Below are 16,520 nucleotides of genomic sequence, written 5' to 3' on the forward strand. Positions count from 1 at the left end.
CTGGGCCCTCGCCGATTTTTTTTTAATTTTTCAGAGGTAAAATTAGTGTGACCAGGTCTACATAACAAAAAAGTATGACCGTATTTTTCTCATAAATGCGACATTTACGTTAAGAATACGGTCATACTTTTTTGTTATGTAGACCTGGTCACACTAATTTCACCTCTGAAAAATTAAAAAAAAATCGGCGTGGATCCAGTGTCAGTTGAAAATTTTATTTAAAAAAAATTTGCGCTACAAAATTCGTAACGGCAAAATACACAACTAAAAGGAGTTACTATATGTATATAGTTAGATCCCAATCTTTCTTCTAATTTAGTGTGACCACACTTCAGCTGTTTTCGAATAAATATACAATATAAAAGATGGTTGGCAATGAAGAGTGGTCGCACTTCTTCCTCAAACTTAACTAAACAATGTGACCAGGCACGTGCCTGGCCAGTCTTCGAAACTGTATTTCAATATTCACCTGCGGGAAAATAATATAACAATAAAAGCTTACAACTAATTTACAAAAATAAAATTTTGAAAAAGAAATATAAAAATAATTAAGATAATCCAATGTGTGATTAGATCCTTTTTCTTCTATCCCTTTTAGGCAGCAAACTTTTCTAGGACCGTACGCCTTGCTGTACCTTCTGTTACCGAGCCCTGGGCAGTGGCGCTATCCTCGTGGTGACCATGTTGGAGGCGATGATTTTTTAAAGCGGTACCCTGGATGAACCGATCCCCACAGACGCCGCACTGGTACGGGCGTTCACCTGTGTGCCGCCGGATGTGGAGGGTCAAGTCGTTGGACTGTGTAAAGCTCTTCTCGCAGTAGGTGCACTTATAGGGCCTCTCCCCGCTATGGATACGCATATGTTGCTGCAATTTGTAGGATCTGGCGAATCCTTTCTGGCATACTGTGCACACGTGCGGCCTCTCCCCAGTATGCGTCCTCCGATGGCACTGGAGATCTGAGGATCGAGGGAAAGCCATATCGCAATAATCGCACTTGAAGGGCTTCTCACCGGTATGGCGCCTCATATGGATGATTAGGTTTGAGGACGAGCTAACGGCCTTGCCACAAAAAGCGCATAAAAATCGTTTCGGCTCCTTGGGCTCTGAGATCGGTGGCCGGATGGGTGTCTTCTCCACATTGGGTCCATGAAACTTTTTAACGTGCGCCGTCAGTCGATCCTTGCGGTTGTACTTTCGGGGACAGAGACCACATTGAAAGATTTGGCATGTAGCTTTGTACGGCTCATCAGACGATTCGGGAATAGCAGGGTCCTGCGCTGCATCTTCCTTTTTGTCGTGTTGCAGTTGCATATGAAGCAACAGATTGGATTCCCACATAAACTTATATCCGCATCGCGCGCATGTAAAATGTTTTTGCTGGTTGCCACACTGCGTCCTCACATGGTGGGCAATCAGTTCTGGGCACACACTCTTGAAGATGCAGTTGTCGCAGCCGTCAGGAATCTTTTCAATTCGGTGCATGGCCTGCTGATGTTGTTGAAGCTCGAATTTCCGAACACAACGCAGTTGGCACATGCCGCACGTATAAAACGCCGGAGCTCCTGGTGGTTTACAGCCCTCCTCATCTGTCTCAGAGTCCTCCAGTGTAAGCTCGTAGCCCATCTGATTTGTTATAGAGTAGTTCTGGAGCGACAAGAGCTCATGGTGAGTGCCCACCGGGCTGGTTTCAAGATGCAGGCGCAGGGCAGCAATTGTAGGAAAACTCACGCAGCACACGCGGCATTCGATGATCTTGTTACCGCCAGGATGTCCATATGAGTCGAGAAGAGCCTCAGCATAGGGCAATTGGTTGGCCCGGATACCGTGGCGTACTATGTGCTGAAGAAGATTGGCCCAACGGTAGAAGCGGCGGGCACACCACCGACACCGATATATATTGGACTCCTGGTTATGCATCAAGTTATGCCTCGTAAGATCCTTCTGCATCTTAAAGCTTCGCTGGCATTGTTCACAGTGCAGATCGCCGTCGCCTTGGGGGGAAACGGATTTTCCTTCAGCTGGAGTCTCATCCTGCTGGTGGCCCACATTGCTGTGCAATTTTAAGTTATCGCGCCAACGAAATCGAAGCGGACACTTGCGGCACTGGAATCGTTTCTGGGAGTTTCGGCAAAGAGTTCGGGAGTGGTGTTCCAGAAGAGCCTTATCAAGGAACCTGGTTTGGCAATGCGAGCAAAAGAGAGGACTCTCTTCTCCCTTGTGCTTCTCCATGTGGTGGGCATACATCTGGTATTTTCGATTTACCTGCAGTCCGCAGGTTTGACAGGAGTAGGTGTGAGTGGAATGATTCTCTTCTTGGTCCGACTCAGTATCAGTCTCACTGCTATCCAGAGTCAACTCCAAGCCTGCTTCGTTGGCGATGGAAACAAATCTGTCTAGGTTGCATCCTTTATCCACATCAGCCATTATTCTCTCTGCCAATTGAAGCCGGTCTAAGGGGGCGGGTAGTTCTGGATACATAGACTTTGATGCGCTGGTAATGTCTCTATGGTCGGAGAAAGTCACTGAGTACTTGTGAGATGCGAGGTGCGTCCGGAGATCTGAAATTTTGGAGTGGCGGGAGAGGCAGATCATGCATTGGATCTGCTTGCAGCCGTGGGGACGACATAGCTGGGCCAAAATGGAAGGAGCAGTATCAACTCCATTCAATGTGTGCTCTGCCGATTGATCCGAATGTTGCTCTGTCGCATGCACCCGCATGTGAGACTTAAGATTATCCTTGCGGTGGAACTTGCGATCACAGTGTGGGCACTTATACTTCACTTCTGCCTGGTGCATCCGCTTGTGGCGGGTTAGGTCCTTGTGCCAAATAAAAGTCTAAAAGATAAAATCGATTAATTGGGTAACGATATTGTGAAGCAAACAAACCTTTTCACACTCATCACACTGCAGCTTGGATGCCGATGAGCCTGGTCTCGACAACCGACTTTCCTTCGTCTCCAGACTCGCTTCCTGGTCATGGTGCGCTTGTAAGTGCCGCTCGTAGTTGCTGTGCCACAAGAAATGTTGATTGCAGTCTAGGCAATGGAACTTTGAATGTCTGATTGCCCTGCATCGCCTGCGATGCTTTTGAAGAAGTGCGCCGCACACAAATCCTTCTTCGCAGTCTTCACAAGAGAATGGCAAGGCACTTAATTTCTCAGAATGAAAGCTTTTCTGGTGCTGGAGCAGAACCAAAAGCCTCTTTGACACTTTCCCGCAAAGAACACACATATGGTGCGGCGCTTCGCCATCTTCTGCTTCCGACTCCTCAGTTTCTGAATCGAATATGTCCAACTCGCGACCACTGGAGGTAGCAGCATTGTAATAGCGGTCGAAATCTTGGACTTCAAAGTCCTCAATAATACGAGCACTCAGTTCTGAGGGTGTGCATTCCAAGCCATTGGGATAGAAGGATTGGAAGAACATAGACTGGAGTTTAGGAATGAAGTCTTTTGAATCTTTTTGGTGGCGAACGAGGTGGATGCGTAGCTTTGCTAGACTGGGCATTTGAGCGTCGCATAAAGTACAGAAGATGTGACGTTCCAGGTTCGTCCGATGAGAGCAAGCGTGTCTCTCTAGGTTTTCCAGCCACATAAACTTTCCAGGACACTTTCGACAGTTGTACTTCTTCAGCTTGTTGTGGCACTGGTACTGCAAATGCTGATTGTAGACAGTCGAGCAGAGAAAGCTGACTTTGCAGAAGCTGCAGCGTTGCCAAGGAAGCTCCTCTGTCCATGTCGGGGCGTGCTCCTCCAGCGTGTGCCTCACTAGACGGTGTTTGCGAGCAAATCCCACATTGCACATTTCGCAAACGTATTTTTCATCGCCTAGAGGGCTCTCCTCATCGGAGTCATTAATGTCCAGCTCATAGCCATGGAAATTGACGACCGATGCAAACTTCTCTAAAACTCCCTTGGCTATATCTGCTACGATAATTTGCTTGACTTCCTCCAAGTCGCCAGACTGTGTTTGGTAATGCTCTCGAACCACGTCGCTGTCCGGCAATAAGGCGTGAAGACTGTCTATGCTTATGTGAGTGTCCAAATGACATCTGAGATCTTGAATTCTCTCGAACTTATTGTTGCACAGTTTGCATTCGATTTTTTTAGGGTTGCTGGAAGAGTACAAGCGGTCGGCGAAGAGCCACTCGTTGCCCAGCTTTGAGGACTCCTGCTTAGCCACTTTTTTGTCGTGGCTGCGAAGATGAAACACATAATTGTCCTTGCGCAGAAATCCCTTCCCGCATGTTCTGCACACGAAACTATTTTTATCGAAATGGCTCCGTGAATGACGCTGCATGTCGCGGTACCAGGAGAAACTTTTTCCGCACGCATGGCAGGCATACCGACCATCGGCCGTCAGCGACTGGCTCTTGGCCTTGCCAGGAGGTCGGCCCCGTCGGCGTTTCACCGGAGATTGTTCGCTGATGTTAACGCTGTAAACAAATAACAACTTAGCTTCATAAGGGACTAAGGGTTTCTTTTCACCTACTCCTCATTTTCACTGTCTGTTGGTAGCCTGACTTTCCGGGCACTTCGTCGTAGTTGATACGGCTTTTCATCGACTTCCTCCCTAAAAATGAAGGTTTTTTTTAATAAATAAAACTTGAAATTCAAAGATCATCTCACGTTTCGCTCGCAGTGACGGGATTTTCCCTTATATCGGTGTCACTTTCCGCATCCCACTTGCATTCCACCGCTGGAATGTCCAGTGCTTCCGCATCCTCAATTCCTGCGTCAGGATCCGCTGCAACTTCAGTTTTTATTTTTTGTTCCTGGGGTATGTCTATGGGCGATTCATCAAGGCACTCCCTCAACCGAACCAAGAGCTCTCCGTTCACTTTTCTGGCCTGCTGCACAAAAGAGTATGCATTCTCCAATCTTTTCAAGCAATGGGTGCACAAATGCTGAGGTAGGCTGGAGTCCAAGCTTTCTTGGAGGGGCTGCAAAAGAGTAAGAGCTATAGAGAACGTTGCCAAACTGTTCACCAGATGCAGTGCGATGGAACTTTTTAAAAAGGAAAATAAATTATGATTGCCTTTCGGGAGGGGGGAAGATTCTTATCAAGGCACTCCCTCAACCGTGCCAAGACATCGCTCAACTTCGTCAACTTTTCTGGTTTGCTGCACAAAAGCGGTGGCGTTCTCCAATCTTTTCAAGCAATCACTGGTAAAGCCTGGAGAGTGGAATACTGCCAAAATGGCCGCCAGAAGTAATTCGTTGGAATGCCCTATCTTTTACTTCCACGGGAAAATGTACCGTTTTTCGCATCGCACCATTTTTAAATGTCTACAGAAGTCTCCCCATGTACTTACATCGATTTGCGTCAGTTCGTGGAGCACCTCGTAGAAACTCTTATTGGCGTCCTTTTCCAAGCAAGCGGACAGCGGCTGCAAATCGGGGTTTTGCAGAGCGCAAGTTCGGCAGGTGTTTGGTGGCAGCATGCTGCTATTATTTCAAACACTTACTTTTTTTTTAAACATTCCAGAACACAAAATATATTCACAATAATTCAGGAGAAAGAACTTCAGGCCGATAAGAAGAAGACTAATGCCATTCACGGCGAAGGAACTAGTATTGAACAACGCCGATAACTTATCCCCGATAAGCTATCCCCCAGCTGAATCCTGGTCACACTTAGTTTTGGGGTATCAGCTGTTTGGGTGCCTATTTTTATCAGCGATTCATTTGTTTACGTATTTGTTTATTGGATCGCAGTGGATGTGGTAAAAAATGACCAGGACATGCAGGATCTGTGGCGGAGCCGATGGGCGGTACTGGGTCGAAACGCCCGTGGAGAAGTACGCCGGGAAGACTTTCGTCCAGTTAATGACAGAACTGACCAAAATTGAGGTGCCTAGATTGGTTCTTTGGTTCAATCGTTCAATTTGGATTTCCTTGACAGGTGTCTGCACTTTTGAGCGACAAGTTTCCGCAGTGGCTCTGTGCTAGGTGCGCACATAAGCTGGAAATGGCCTATGAATTAGTGATGCAAGCCAAAGAGACGCACAATCTGTGGATGCGAAAGTTGGACGAGGAAACGAAGGATCGGGACGTGGAGTCGCAAGGGCTTGAAGCATTGGAGTGCCTCAAGGAGACGCCTATCCACCTATTTGATATCGAAGGAGTAACGATTAAAACAGAGGAACTAGACCAAACGCCTTCAGTCGCGAGAAAAGACCCTCTTGTCCGTCCGCGCATTGTGAAGCGGAGTATTACACATTACAGTGACGCTGACGACGACCAGGACGATGTACCCCTTCGCCAGACCCGCAAGCACTTGGCGTTTTCTGTTCAAAAGCTGCATATCTGTAGCATCTGCAACAAGGCATTCCGATATGTAACAAATCTGTATCGTCACAGGCAGAGGGATCATGGTGCGCCCGGAAAACCAGGAACTGAGTGGGTGACGGTCATTTTTATTCATTTAGATTTTACCTAAAGGGTTATACTTTCTTAATAGCCTGGACGAGGATGAAAACTACTATAAGTGTGATCAGTGTGACAACACATTCAAGTACGTTATGGATTTGGTGAAGCACAACAAAAATGAACACGATGCTAGTCTGCTGCCCTCCAAAATTTACTTCCAAAGATGTAAAACGTCTCGTCGAACAACACAAACGCAAGAGGACATAGCCCGTTCGAGTCCTGCATCGACTGCAGCAACTTCTACGCAGCGAAAAACAAGCAACAGTGACACATTAGTGCACAGCTTCATCAAGACCGTGGTGTAAGCTCATTATATACATTTTTGATACCTTTTGTTGAGATCATTTGTTCCAGTCTCTCAGATGAAGATGAAAGCAGCAGCTCAGAGAACTACTATAAATGCGACGACTGCACCAAGTCGTACAAATACGTCATAAGCCTAATCAAGCACAAACATAGTGAGCACTCTGGCGAAGACAGGCAGTTAGGAAGACAGGAGGTGGAGGAAGATCAGCGCATTGGTGCTTCTACATCAACTGTTTCTGCAGCTGTGCTGCCAAAACCATCAAGGATTAACCGGCGCGTTAATGGATTTGATCTTCATCGATGCGAACCCAATGGGGCTAAGGAAATAAAGTGCATGATTTGCTTGAAACGGTTTACAAAGCTTCGCCAGTTAAGAGATCACCTAGAAGCGCATCCGACCGATTTCAATTTTGAAGCACATGGGGAACCAATCGAAAGAATTGCCGAGGGGTTCTTCAAGACCGCTGTAGAGTCGACGTCGGAGGGCTTAAAGCGTCGGATATTAAGAGACCTGAGAATGGGCGTTTATGGGCGCTATTATTCCATCACAAATGAAGCTCGTTACGAAATGAGTCTGGACAGTTCGGATACAGACAGTGATGGTGATGGTGAGGATGTTGTGGTGAGACGTAGCTATGTTTGCGATCTGTGTGATGATCCGGATGCAAGGTGGCCGCGAAAGTATCAAATCCACAAGCACCACCTTCAGGAGCACAACTGGCTAGACGCTCCCCACGTCTGTCTGCGCTGCGATTCCAGGTTCTTGAATGCCGATCTTCTGGACCACCATACCAGCCAACTGTGTCAAAATACCCTTAAGCGTTTCATGTGTGACAAGTGTCCGCAGCGCTTTTTTTGGCGCAGAAATCTTCGCGCCCATCTTGTGGAGCATAAGAGCAAGGTAAGAATTTCAATTTTATAAATTATAAATTAATGATATGACTTCAATTTATTACCTTTACTCTTCAGCAAGACAGCTATCCTTGCGATCAGTGCTCCCGCAGCTATCAGGACAAGAGCGCCGTAACCAAGCACAAGTTAATGATGCACCGGGACAGTAGCACACAACTATTTCCCTGCCGGTGGTGCACTCGCACCTTTTACCGTCCCTCCTTGTTGCACAAGCACGTCAAGCGCCATGGATTTAGTGGCGATGACCTGCCGTTGGCAGAAACTCTCTTGGCTGATGCCGCAAAGGCGACCAGGCCGAAAACCATCCAGTGCAAGCTGTGCGAAATCCAGTTTATCAGCGTGGTGGATCTACGCCGGCACATATCCATGCAGGGCCACAGTGATCAGCCATCGTCCTACATGATAAGCACGGAAGCTGGTTTCGAAATGCTAATAGACGATACCGATGACAGTGATGAGGAAAGCTCCTCCGGCAGGTGCTACTCCTGCGATATGTGCCAGCTTAGTTTCCGGCGCAGGAAGGATATAAACGAACATCAGTACTCCTTGCACAGCTTCGATAAGCTGCCCTTTGCCTGCGAACACTGCATTTTTAAAACGGTGGATAAGGTAAGAGCGAACCCTTGCGCCCGCCCAACAGGCTATAATCTGGGATCCATCTCTCTTTCAGGGTATCCTGGAGCAGCATTTGATCACTCAGTGTCGAAACAATGAAAAGAAATTTATCTGCCCGCGCTGCGGATATAAATTTATGTGGGAAGAGAATCTGACCCATCACCTAGCCACTCAGCACCAGACCAAAAATCAGAACATTCCGGAACAACAGACACCTCTGCGACGCAAGAGAAGATTTCGTTATCAGTGCCCTCATTGTTGGCGATCCTTTGTGGCTCAGCCTAGTTTGGACAAACACATCCGAGACATGCATGTGGCCAAAAGGAACCTCGGAAAGAAGTATCTGTGCTCCCTGTGCGGCTTAGAAGCGCAAACTCCCAACAAACTTAACATCCATATGCGGCGGCACATGGGTGAGAAACCATTTAAGTGCGATCTCTGTGACATGCGTTTTACGGTTTTCTATGAGCTGAAGGTCCACCGGCGAAAGCACACGGGCGAAAGACCCTACCAGTGCACCTTCTGCTCCAAGGAGTTCGCCCGCCCAGATAAGTTGCGGCGACATGTTTTTATCCACAACGTAAAACCGCAGTGAGGCTTACCGTAGAATGATATAGTATTTTGTCAAAGAGAAAATAAAGATTTTTTTTCAAAATACATATTTTGAGCCAAAAATCGGCTCTGCATATAGCAGTACATCGAACACTTCAAGGCAATCGTCAGCTTCGCAACCGGCCAGGGCAAGAACTACCTCACAATCGTGCTCCGCGTCAAAATATCTATGCAGTTGAGATCTCTTGAAAAAATGTAAACATCAAATTTAGATTCCAGATAATGGCGATTAGGACTTCCACTACGTGTTCATTAAATTTGTAAAATATAATACAGAAACGTATTCTATCGTCACATAATGATCTAAAGAAACATTTCGTATGCACTTATTTATTTAAAGTATCCGCAGAAGTATATTTTTTTTATAAAGGATTAATTGTCGTTAGAATTCGGAAAAGTTACTACCAATAGCAGTCATATATGGACAAAAGTTTATTTTGTACAATAAGCCATCATGTCAACCCTTATCGAAATCTTGCTGCTTATCAAAAAAGACTGCGTTGGAATACTCCTAGTCGTCAAAAACCAAGATATGTTGCACCAATCCGTTGACCTGTTTCATGGTACCATGTCCTTATCGAAAGCCAAATTAATAATCTATCCAATACTTTCAAGAATGTTATTTAAAATTATTTTGTTGCATACTTTTAAGGCTACGGGTTGTTCCAGTTATTTGTATACGAACTGGATCAAATTGTCTGAATTAATATGCGTGGATTTATTTTATATAAAATTTATACATATTATTCGACTTGCAAAGTTTTAGTTAAAAACCGCTCCGGTTTAAATAAATCCCTTTTTTAATGGCGCAATATTGCATTGTAATTTGTTTTATTTATTATTTTTTTAACAAGTGGAATTTACAATAAAAACAATATAACATCTAAAATAACTGTCATAAAAAAGAAAACAGTTATTAGGGTACAATGTTCCATGGGGTGAATGTCCCATCTTCAGGCATTTTCAACTGCAATGATAAATATTTATAGGAATTTTCATCATGGAGTTACATCATTCAAATGGACGAACTACTTACCAAATTTGTAAATTTATCTTGACAAGCCATGCGAATTCTTGCGGAAGTAGCGGGAGCTTCCAGAGGATAGTTCCCATTCAAGCCCTGATCCTCTCGAGCTGCGGCAATGGCTTCCTTTATGGCGAAGAACGCAGATGATCCAATGAAGAGCGGAGGTTCACCAACGGCCTGGACGAAATAAATCATTCATTTTAATTGGATTAAAATATTGATGAGCTAACTGACCTTGGAGGAGTAGACAGCCCGTGGATTGGGAGCACCTGTCAAAAGGCTCACGTTAAACTCGCCAGGAATGTCGGCGAATCCTGGCAACTTGTACATTCCAGGACCTCTCGAATAGAGCATGCCTTGCGGGGAATACATTAGCTCCTCCAGAGTAAACAGGCCGTAGCCCTGCATGAAGGCTCCTTCGATCTGGCCAATGTCGATTGCTGGGTTCAAACTCGATCCAATGTCCATCACGATGTCGGTGCTGAGAACCTGATGGTCGCCGGTCAGACAGTCGATCTCAACGACACTGATGCCCACACCGTTCGTGTAGTAGCTGTAGGTGCGGGCATTAGGATTCGTCTCTGGGTGGTAGCCGATTCCGGGCATGGCGTAAAAACCTGTAGCCGAGAGGCTAACCCTGTCAAAGTACGCCTTGTTGATCCACTCCTTCCAGGTACCTCCGGGAAGGGCCTCCTTCACGGGAGCCAGACGCTTGTTTAACTTCTCGCAGGCGTCCAGAACAGCCATGCCGTTCAAATCGGACCCTACGCTGGCAGCCGTTGGCGATGTGTTGGGTACCTTATCCGTGGCCGTCTCCGAAATATGAATAAGCTCTGGGGGAATGCCTAAGGCTCTAGCGGCACACTGAATCATCTTGGTGTTGAGGCCTTGCCCGATTTCCACACCTCCGTGGGAGAGCAACACCGATCCGTCTCCATAGATGTTGATAAGCGCACCAGCTTGGTTCAAGTGCATCACACCGAAGGCGATTCCGTACTTGGTGGGAATCACTGCCATTCCGCGCTTGCGCCAGCGGTTCTCCTTGTTGAAACGGGCTATCTCCGAGCGCCTTTCGTTATATCGCGACTGCGTCAGGCAATCGTCCAGGCAGCGTTCGATGGGGAAGTGTTCCAGCTCTTGGTGGTAGTGCGTCCGATCCCCAGTTTTGTAAAAATTGAGTCTCATGACGTCCACCACGTTGCGACCCACAATTCTGGCCACGTCGCGAATTATATGCTCTCCGGCGAACATGCCCTGCGGACCACCAAAGCCTCGGAAGGCCGTATTCGAGGGGAGATTCGTCTTACAAACCCAGCCACCCACTCTCACGTTAGGAATCCGGTAACAGTTCTCAAAGTGGAACATGGCACGCTCCAGGACCTTAAAGATTTAATCATTAGGTTCGTAAATAAGAGTTAATAGAAATAGAAATGTCCTACCGAAAAGGATAGATCCATTGACCAACCAGCGTTATTGTAGCATTCTATGTCACAAGCTGTTATCAGACCTTCTTTTGTAAATCCCACCTTGTATTTGAACAGGAAGGGATGGCGGGTACCGGTGATGAGCATGTCCTCATCCCGATCCAGCATACAGCGCACAGGACGGCCCATTCGATATGCGGCCAAGGCAACCGGAAGCGCTACTGAGATTCCCCTCGATTCCTTGCCACCGAAACCTCCTCCTAATCGCTTTGCACGGCAGACCACTCGGTGGGCAGGAAGGGAGGTGACGTGCGCCACCAATTTTTGGACTTCTGATGGATGTTGAGTGGAGCAGAACAGCTCCAACTCGTCGCTGTCTCTAGGTACTGCCACTGCAGCATGTGTCTCCAAATAGAAGTGCTCCTGACCGCCCATGCGGCAGGATCCCTCAAAGGTGTGATCCGCTTTGGCTAAAGCCTCCTCCACATCGCCCTTCGTCACGAATTGCGGGTAATTCGGAAAGTAAGAGCCATGCTCAATGGCCTGCTCGATAGTCACGATCACCGGGCTCAACTCCTCGTACTCCACTTTCACCATCCTGGCAGCTCGTTGGGCCAATGCCTTATTATCAGCAGCAATAGCGCCCACAATCTGACCGTAACAGTGAACCTCTCCAGCTGCAAAGACGTGTTCGTCATGGAACACTGGACCCACCTCGTTTTCGTGCTCCGTTAAATCTTTGTAGCTAAAGAACTGATGAACACCGTCCAAGGCCAAGGCTTCGCTGGCATCCAGTTTGGTGATCTTGGCCCGAGGCTTGATACTCAGGACGAAGGCCAAGTAAACTTCTCCGTCCATGCGGGGTATATCGTCAGTGTAGATGGCCTCTCCGGTGGCCTGTTTCAGAGCGGCAGCATGGACCTTTGGCCTTCCGATGGGATCGAACATGGGTTGCTCGCTGCAGACCCTTTCAAAGAGCTGGCTGCTTTTCAGTGCGGGAGTGTGGAAGGAATCAGCCCCACTCCGCTCCTCTGGTGGCAGTGCATCTTCCGATACTATTTCGGCCTTGCTTAGCTTTTGAGTGATGGATAGGAAGGCCTTGAAGAACAGACTCACTACCAGGGCACGCCGGTAAGCAATCATGCCTCCTGGAGCCGAGGCCGCCAAAGGAAGCTCTACGCACAGGCTCTCTGCCACTTTCTCCACCAGCTGGTGGTTCCACTCGCGACCGACCATCAGAGCAGAGGTTTGGGGCGCCAGCACCGTCGTGGGAGCCATGCCACCGAAGGCCATGAATATCTCCGCCACCACGTTGGACTTTGGCTCAAATCGGACATTCACAGCCGCGTTTACTATGGCGATGTCGTCGTCCCTTCGCCTGGCCTGCTTGAAGGCCACTATGTACTGGTCGGGTGTGGTCTTCTGAAAATGGATTCCCACGAGCACCTCCTGTGGCTCGATTACATTCCGACGGTAGCCGGTAAAGAATCCGGTACCCATGTGAACCGTTCTCTTCTGTATTTTCCCATCCACAAAACTAGCCACCTCGAGACGAGCGCATGCTGCCGAAAGTACGGGATTCATGTCCGAGATGGGACTTCCTGTCATGATGTTACCTCCGAGGCAGGCCACGTTGCGGATCTGCTTACCGGCAAAGTAATGGAGCATGTCCACTGCACACTGAAACAAGCGCGTTTCCGACTCCGGTAGTTCCTCTATTCTCTGGCGAAGAAGAGCGTCGATTTCCATCAGACTCATGGCGGCCCCGAAGTATATTCCCTCTTCCGACTCCCTGACCTCCAGCAGCTCCCTCACCTGGGTGGGATTGATCAGGTGTGGGTAGAGGAAGTGCTTGAACTTGACCTCCACGCCCACCTCTGTGTTTCCCACCACCAACTTGGCACTTGGATGCTGAGCCTTTAGCTGGAGCAGCTCCTCCAGGCTAGTAGGTCTATACCACGAGACCCTGTCCGAGCAGAAGACCAAGTTCTGCGAGTCGTAGGCCTCGGTCAGTTGGAGCTCAGGTGGGAAGATGGGCTCCTGGCTGGGATCCAGAGGCTGGAACTCGCTGCGCTCGAAAAGCGTGTCATCCGTCACCGAATCGGAACCGCAACCATTTCCGGTGACCTTGCAGCACTTCTCGCCCATGCCGCAGGCGAACTCCTTGGTGAACGTCTTGTAGCCTTCCAGGATGGGTCGGTAGCCGGTGCAGCGGCACAAGTTACCCTGGAACGCCACCTCCAGATCCCGCATCGAGGGCTGCTCCGAGTTCCGCAGCAGAGCGTACATGGACATCACAATTCCCGGAGTGCAGAATCCGCACTGAGAGCCATGGGCCTTGGCCAGACGCTCCTGCACCGGATGCAGGCGAGTCTTGGTGCTCCCAATGCCCTCCACCGTGGTCACAGCACAACCATGCATCGCGCAGATGGGCGTGAGGCAGGCGTTGACCGCCAAGTGACGGATCTTGTTGGCCCGCCGATCCAGGCGAGACACCATCACAGTGCAGGCACCACAGCCGCCCTCGGCGCATCCCAACTTGGTGCCGCAGAGGCGCAGCTTCTCACGCACGTACGTGAGCAAGGTGCATTCCGGATCCGGATTAGGCTCTGTTACCTGAAATCACAAGGGTTTTGTATGAAAACATTTTAGGTTTCCCATAAAGATATTTTTATCATTTTTAATTAGATACAATAAGAAAGTGCGCCCCAGCACACGCCGTGCCTCACCGCCTATACACTGCGTTATCTGGCACTATCTAAAGCAACCACGTTTGCAATCTATTACTTTTACCCGCCTAGGTGCTTGTTAAACTTATAAATAATTTCAATTGCAGCCCACCAGCACCTGTTGCGTCAGGGGACTTATGATCTCGGCTTATCTAGATAACGCCCGATGGATATGTTTAACATGTGCTGCAATGCAAACACTGTATATCTGGCTTTAATAGCTTAGTCCTGGTATTAGCTTTTTATTACAAAGTTAGCTGCCTGTGAACGCCGCTCCCTTCAATTGGCAAGCGGCCAGTGGTGCGATGAGGTGATAAGCAGCCACCAGCAAACAACGACCCTCCTGCCAAGGGGGTCAATTGTTATCAGCGCTGTGTTCTCAATAAATAACAACAATTCATGAATAAGATTCAATGTTTTCAATTGGGCAAGAATACGAATTCCAAAGATGTCAATTAACCCACCAATAAAAAGAAAACATATAATCGATATGGGAGTACTGATACCGAAAATGGGAGCAATAGAAACACGCAATGTATCTGCAACTTTGTAAGTATCTCAAAGTACCTTTTTTCCATTCACAAAAAACACTAGCACCGAACTCGATTGATTTTCAGACATCGTCGTGCCGTTTTCTTGTATTAATCAAACAATTTTATGTGCAAGTGCGAGCAATTACAGATTCTTTACATATATGTACGCCTGCCCGCCTTTCAAAGTTGAAACAAAACAAGTTTTTGAATATTTTTTCCGAGTATCTCAAGTGCCCGCGGAGAAATACACGACCACCTCGCGCCGGCAACGAAAACGTAATGAACATCCCAACCAACCCGAGCAATCCATCCGAACGCTGAGGTTCTGAGATAAGGCCGGAGACATTGGAACGCCCGGACGACAGCAGGATCGTTGACATGTGCTCACCAGATTTCGTGCCTCGGAGACTAAGGCTGAGAGAGACTGATAATTCTTAGGAGCTGCTTTCGGGGCCTTCAGGTAGAAGTTAAGGCAGTTAATCCAATAAATCAAAACGCTTCGGGGAGAGCTTGTTTTGTAGATACTACCAGCCCATTGACCAATTTATAAAAGATACAAATAAAAGATACCAAGTGTCCACAGGTTTCTCTAAAACGTAATCTCTAAAAGTATGTTTAAAGGTAAAACTTTAAGTATGCATCATTAGAGAATATATTTGTATCTTTTTGTAGTAAAATCGTTAGGTTGAGAATGACACTGAGAAAAACATTTTCATTTAAAAACATTTATCAACCGATTTATTATTGTTTTTTAATGTGCTTAACTTATAATTATTTTCATGACAACTTATAACGCTTGCTCGTATATCCTTTTTATCCATAAATTAGTATTTATTTATTTTTTCATTCACAGTAGTTCCCCCCCTTAACGAACAAAATAAATGGCCCATTAAAATGTGGCTAACAGGGCCAGCTCAGCCATAAAATTAACATATGCAAGAAATTACTATCAATCAATCAAGAATCCGTAAGGGTTATTGAACTTTAAGGTAAGAATTCACTTACGACACGAAATATATTGGCTACGATAAAGCTGTTTGGTAACAAATATAATTTTACAACAATGGAGTGACTGTCTGTACAAGGATGCATACATAGGTTGCCAGTCAAATGTGATTCAAATTTTATGCTTAGACTTATGCTACGCTGACTTTAAATCTAAATCCCTTTCGACTTCAGTGCCCTCATATAATGCTTGTCGGCGCATTGCCTCCCGCAGTTGCTGTTGTTCGAACCGCCTTACTGACCATTGATACCTGGAAGAAACCATTCAATTAGTAGCGGATCACGTCGACTAATCCAGGGCACTTACCTGCATGTCATCCAGTAGGCGATAGTGCCGCAGAAAAAGGAACCAAAGCCCACGTTGGTGGAGAGGTGGGTGCGGGAAGTACCAAGGAAGGTCAGGACACCGATTCCAATTCCCCCACTGATACCGTATAGAAAACTGTTACGAAAGCATGGAATCTGAGAAACATCGCGTCCGAAGATAAAAAAGCTCTGGGGGCACCAATGAAAATTGTTTTAATTATTAAAGATAGTCAAAAGAAAGTGCTCGTTAAACCCACCTTTCCGGGCTCCTCCGATTCGTCGGTCATAGTTTAATCCTTGTTTAATAAATCGAAAGGGAAAATCAAAACAAGCTATGAAAGCGGTGGTCAGAACAGCTGTTGACCACCAGTGTTGCTCTACTGCGTTAAAAAACGTAAGGTCTTACGTCTCATTTAAAAGTCCAATAAATTATATCTTTATTGTTAATATTGTGTTCCAAGAAGAATTCTTTAAAACTATTTAGTTTTATTTAAGATAATTTGTATTTATTTAATCGTAAGACAATTGGATTTATGTTAAATTATTTATTTCATCACTTTTATTTTGAAAAAATACCGCTATATCTAGCCATAGACGGGCTAGTTCGGCAACACTGT

General features: G+C 46.8%; 4 protein-coding genes across 5 annotated transcripts; 1 reads left to right on the forward strand and 3 right to left on the reverse strand.

Annotated features, from left to right (window-relative positions):
• Window positions 1-194: 194 nt before the first annotated feature.
• Window positions 195-5,579, reverse strand: LOC6499722 (zinc finger protein Xfin). 2 transcript variants are annotated; one of them, XM_032453063.1, is made up of 6 exons: window positions 5,471-5,564; window positions 5,318-5,392; window positions 4,632-4,945; window positions 4,495-4,575; window positions 2,890-4,438; window positions 195-2,838 (listed from the first exon to the last, which is right to left on the reverse strand). In XM_032453063.1, the coding sequence occupies exons 1-6, from the start codon at window positions 5,483-5,485 to the stop codon at window positions 595-597; spliced, it is 4,278 nt and encodes a 1,425-aa protein (XP_032308954.1). In that variant the 5' UTR covers window positions 5,486-5,564; the 3' UTR covers window positions 195-594. The 2 variants fall into 2 exon arrangements, with proteins under 2 accessions (XP_032308954.1, XP_001954062.2); XM_001954026.4 differs by having other exon boundaries at window positions 5,318-5,579.
• Window positions 5,580-5,598: 19 nt separating this feature from the next.
• On the forward strand, window positions 5,599-9,191 carry LOC6500865 (zinc finger protein 91). Its single transcript, XM_001954027.3, has 6 exons — window positions 5,599-5,855; window positions 5,908-6,404; window positions 6,466-6,735; window positions 6,789-7,641; window positions 7,710-8,261; window positions 8,323-9,191. Exons 1-6 carry the CDS (start codon window positions 5,736-5,738, stop codon window positions 8,860-8,862), a joined length of 2,832 nt encoding a protein of 943 aa, XP_001954063.1. The 5' UTR covers window positions 5,599-5,735; the 3' UTR covers window positions 8,863-9,191.
• A 502-nt stretch (window positions 9,192-9,693) lies between these two features.
• On the reverse strand, window positions 9,694-14,877 carry LOC6507958 (xanthine dehydrogenase). Its single transcript, XM_001954028.4, has 5 exons — window positions 14,627-14,877; window positions 11,346-13,946; window positions 10,141-11,286; window positions 9,916-10,083; window positions 9,694-9,846 (listed from the first exon to the last, which is right to left on the reverse strand). The coding sequence occupies exons 1-5, from the start codon at window positions 14,678-14,680 to the stop codon at window positions 9,796-9,798; spliced, it is 4,020 nt and encodes a 1,339-aa protein (XP_001954064.1). The 5' UTR covers window positions 14,681-14,877; the 3' UTR covers window positions 9,694-9,795.
• A 522-nt stretch (window positions 14,878-15,399) lies between these two features.
• Window positions 15,400-16,310, reverse strand: LOC6499721 (cytochrome c oxidase assembly protein COX20, mitochondrial). Its single transcript, XM_001954029.4, has 3 exons — window positions 16,161-16,310; window positions 15,905-16,092; window positions 15,400-15,848 (listed from the first exon to the last, which is right to left on the reverse strand). Exons 1-3 carry the CDS (start codon window positions 16,188-16,190, stop codon window positions 15,734-15,736), a joined length of 333 nt encoding a protein of 110 aa, XP_001954065.1. The 5' UTR covers window positions 16,191-16,310; the 3' UTR covers window positions 15,400-15,733.
• Window positions 16,311-16,520: the final 210 nt, after the last annotated feature.

This window comes from Drosophila ananassae, chromosome 2L, assembly GCF_017639315.1.
Source record: "Drosophila ananassae strain 14024-0371.13 chromosome 2L, ASM1763931v2, whole genome shotgun sequence".
Lineage (NCBI taxonomy): Eukaryota > Metazoa > Arthropoda > Insecta > Diptera > Drosophilidae > Drosophila > Drosophila ananassae.

Coding starts and splice junctions, on each gene's coding strand:
- LOC6499722 (XM_001954026.4), bottom strand. CDS start 5,446: ATGCTGCCACCAAACACCTGCCGAACTTGCGCTCTGCAAAACCCCGAT. Junction 4,576..4,631: donor CCCGTCACTGCGAGCGAAAC/GTGAGATGATCT, acceptor CTTCATTTTTAG/GGAGGAAGTCGATGAAAAGC. Junction 2,839..2,889: donor AGTGTGATGAGTGTGAAAAG/GTTTGTTTGCTT, acceptor TTTATCTTTTAG/ACTTTTATTTGGCACAAGGA.
- LOC6500865 (XM_001954027.3), top strand. CDS start 5,736: ATGACCAGGACATGCAGGATCTGTGGCGGAGCCGATGGGCGGTACTGG. Junction 6,405..6,465: donor CCCGGAAAACCAGGAACTGA/GTGGGTGACGGT, acceptor CTTTCTTAATAG/CCTGGACGAGGATGAAAACT. Junction 7,642..7,709: donor TTGTGGAGCATAAGAGCAAG/GTAAGAATTTCA, acceptor TTTACTCTTCAG/CAAGACAGCTATCCTTGCGA.
- LOC6507958 (XM_001954028.4), bottom strand. CDS start 14,680: ATGTCTGAAAATCAATCGAGTTCGGTGCTAGTGTTTTTTGTGAATGGA. Junction 13,947..14,626: donor TTTTTGTGAATGGAAAAAAG/GTACTTTGAGAT, acceptor TTGTGATTTCAG/GTAACAGAGCCTAATCCGGA. Junction 9,847..9,915: donor AAGATAAATTTACAAATTTG/GTAAGTAGTTCG, acceptor TTATCATTGCAG/TTGAAAATGCCTGAAGATGG.
- LOC6499721 (XM_001954029.4), bottom strand. CDS start 16,190: ATGACCGACGAATCGGAGGAGCCCGGAAAG. Junction 16,093..16,160: donor AATCGGAGGAGCCCGGAAAG/GTGGGTTTAACG, acceptor TGGTGCCCCCAG/AGCTTTTTTATCTTCGGACG. Junction 15,849..15,904: donor GCCTACTGGATGACATGCAG/GTAAGTGCCCTG, acceptor GGTTTCTTCCAG/GTATCAATGGTCAGTAAGGC.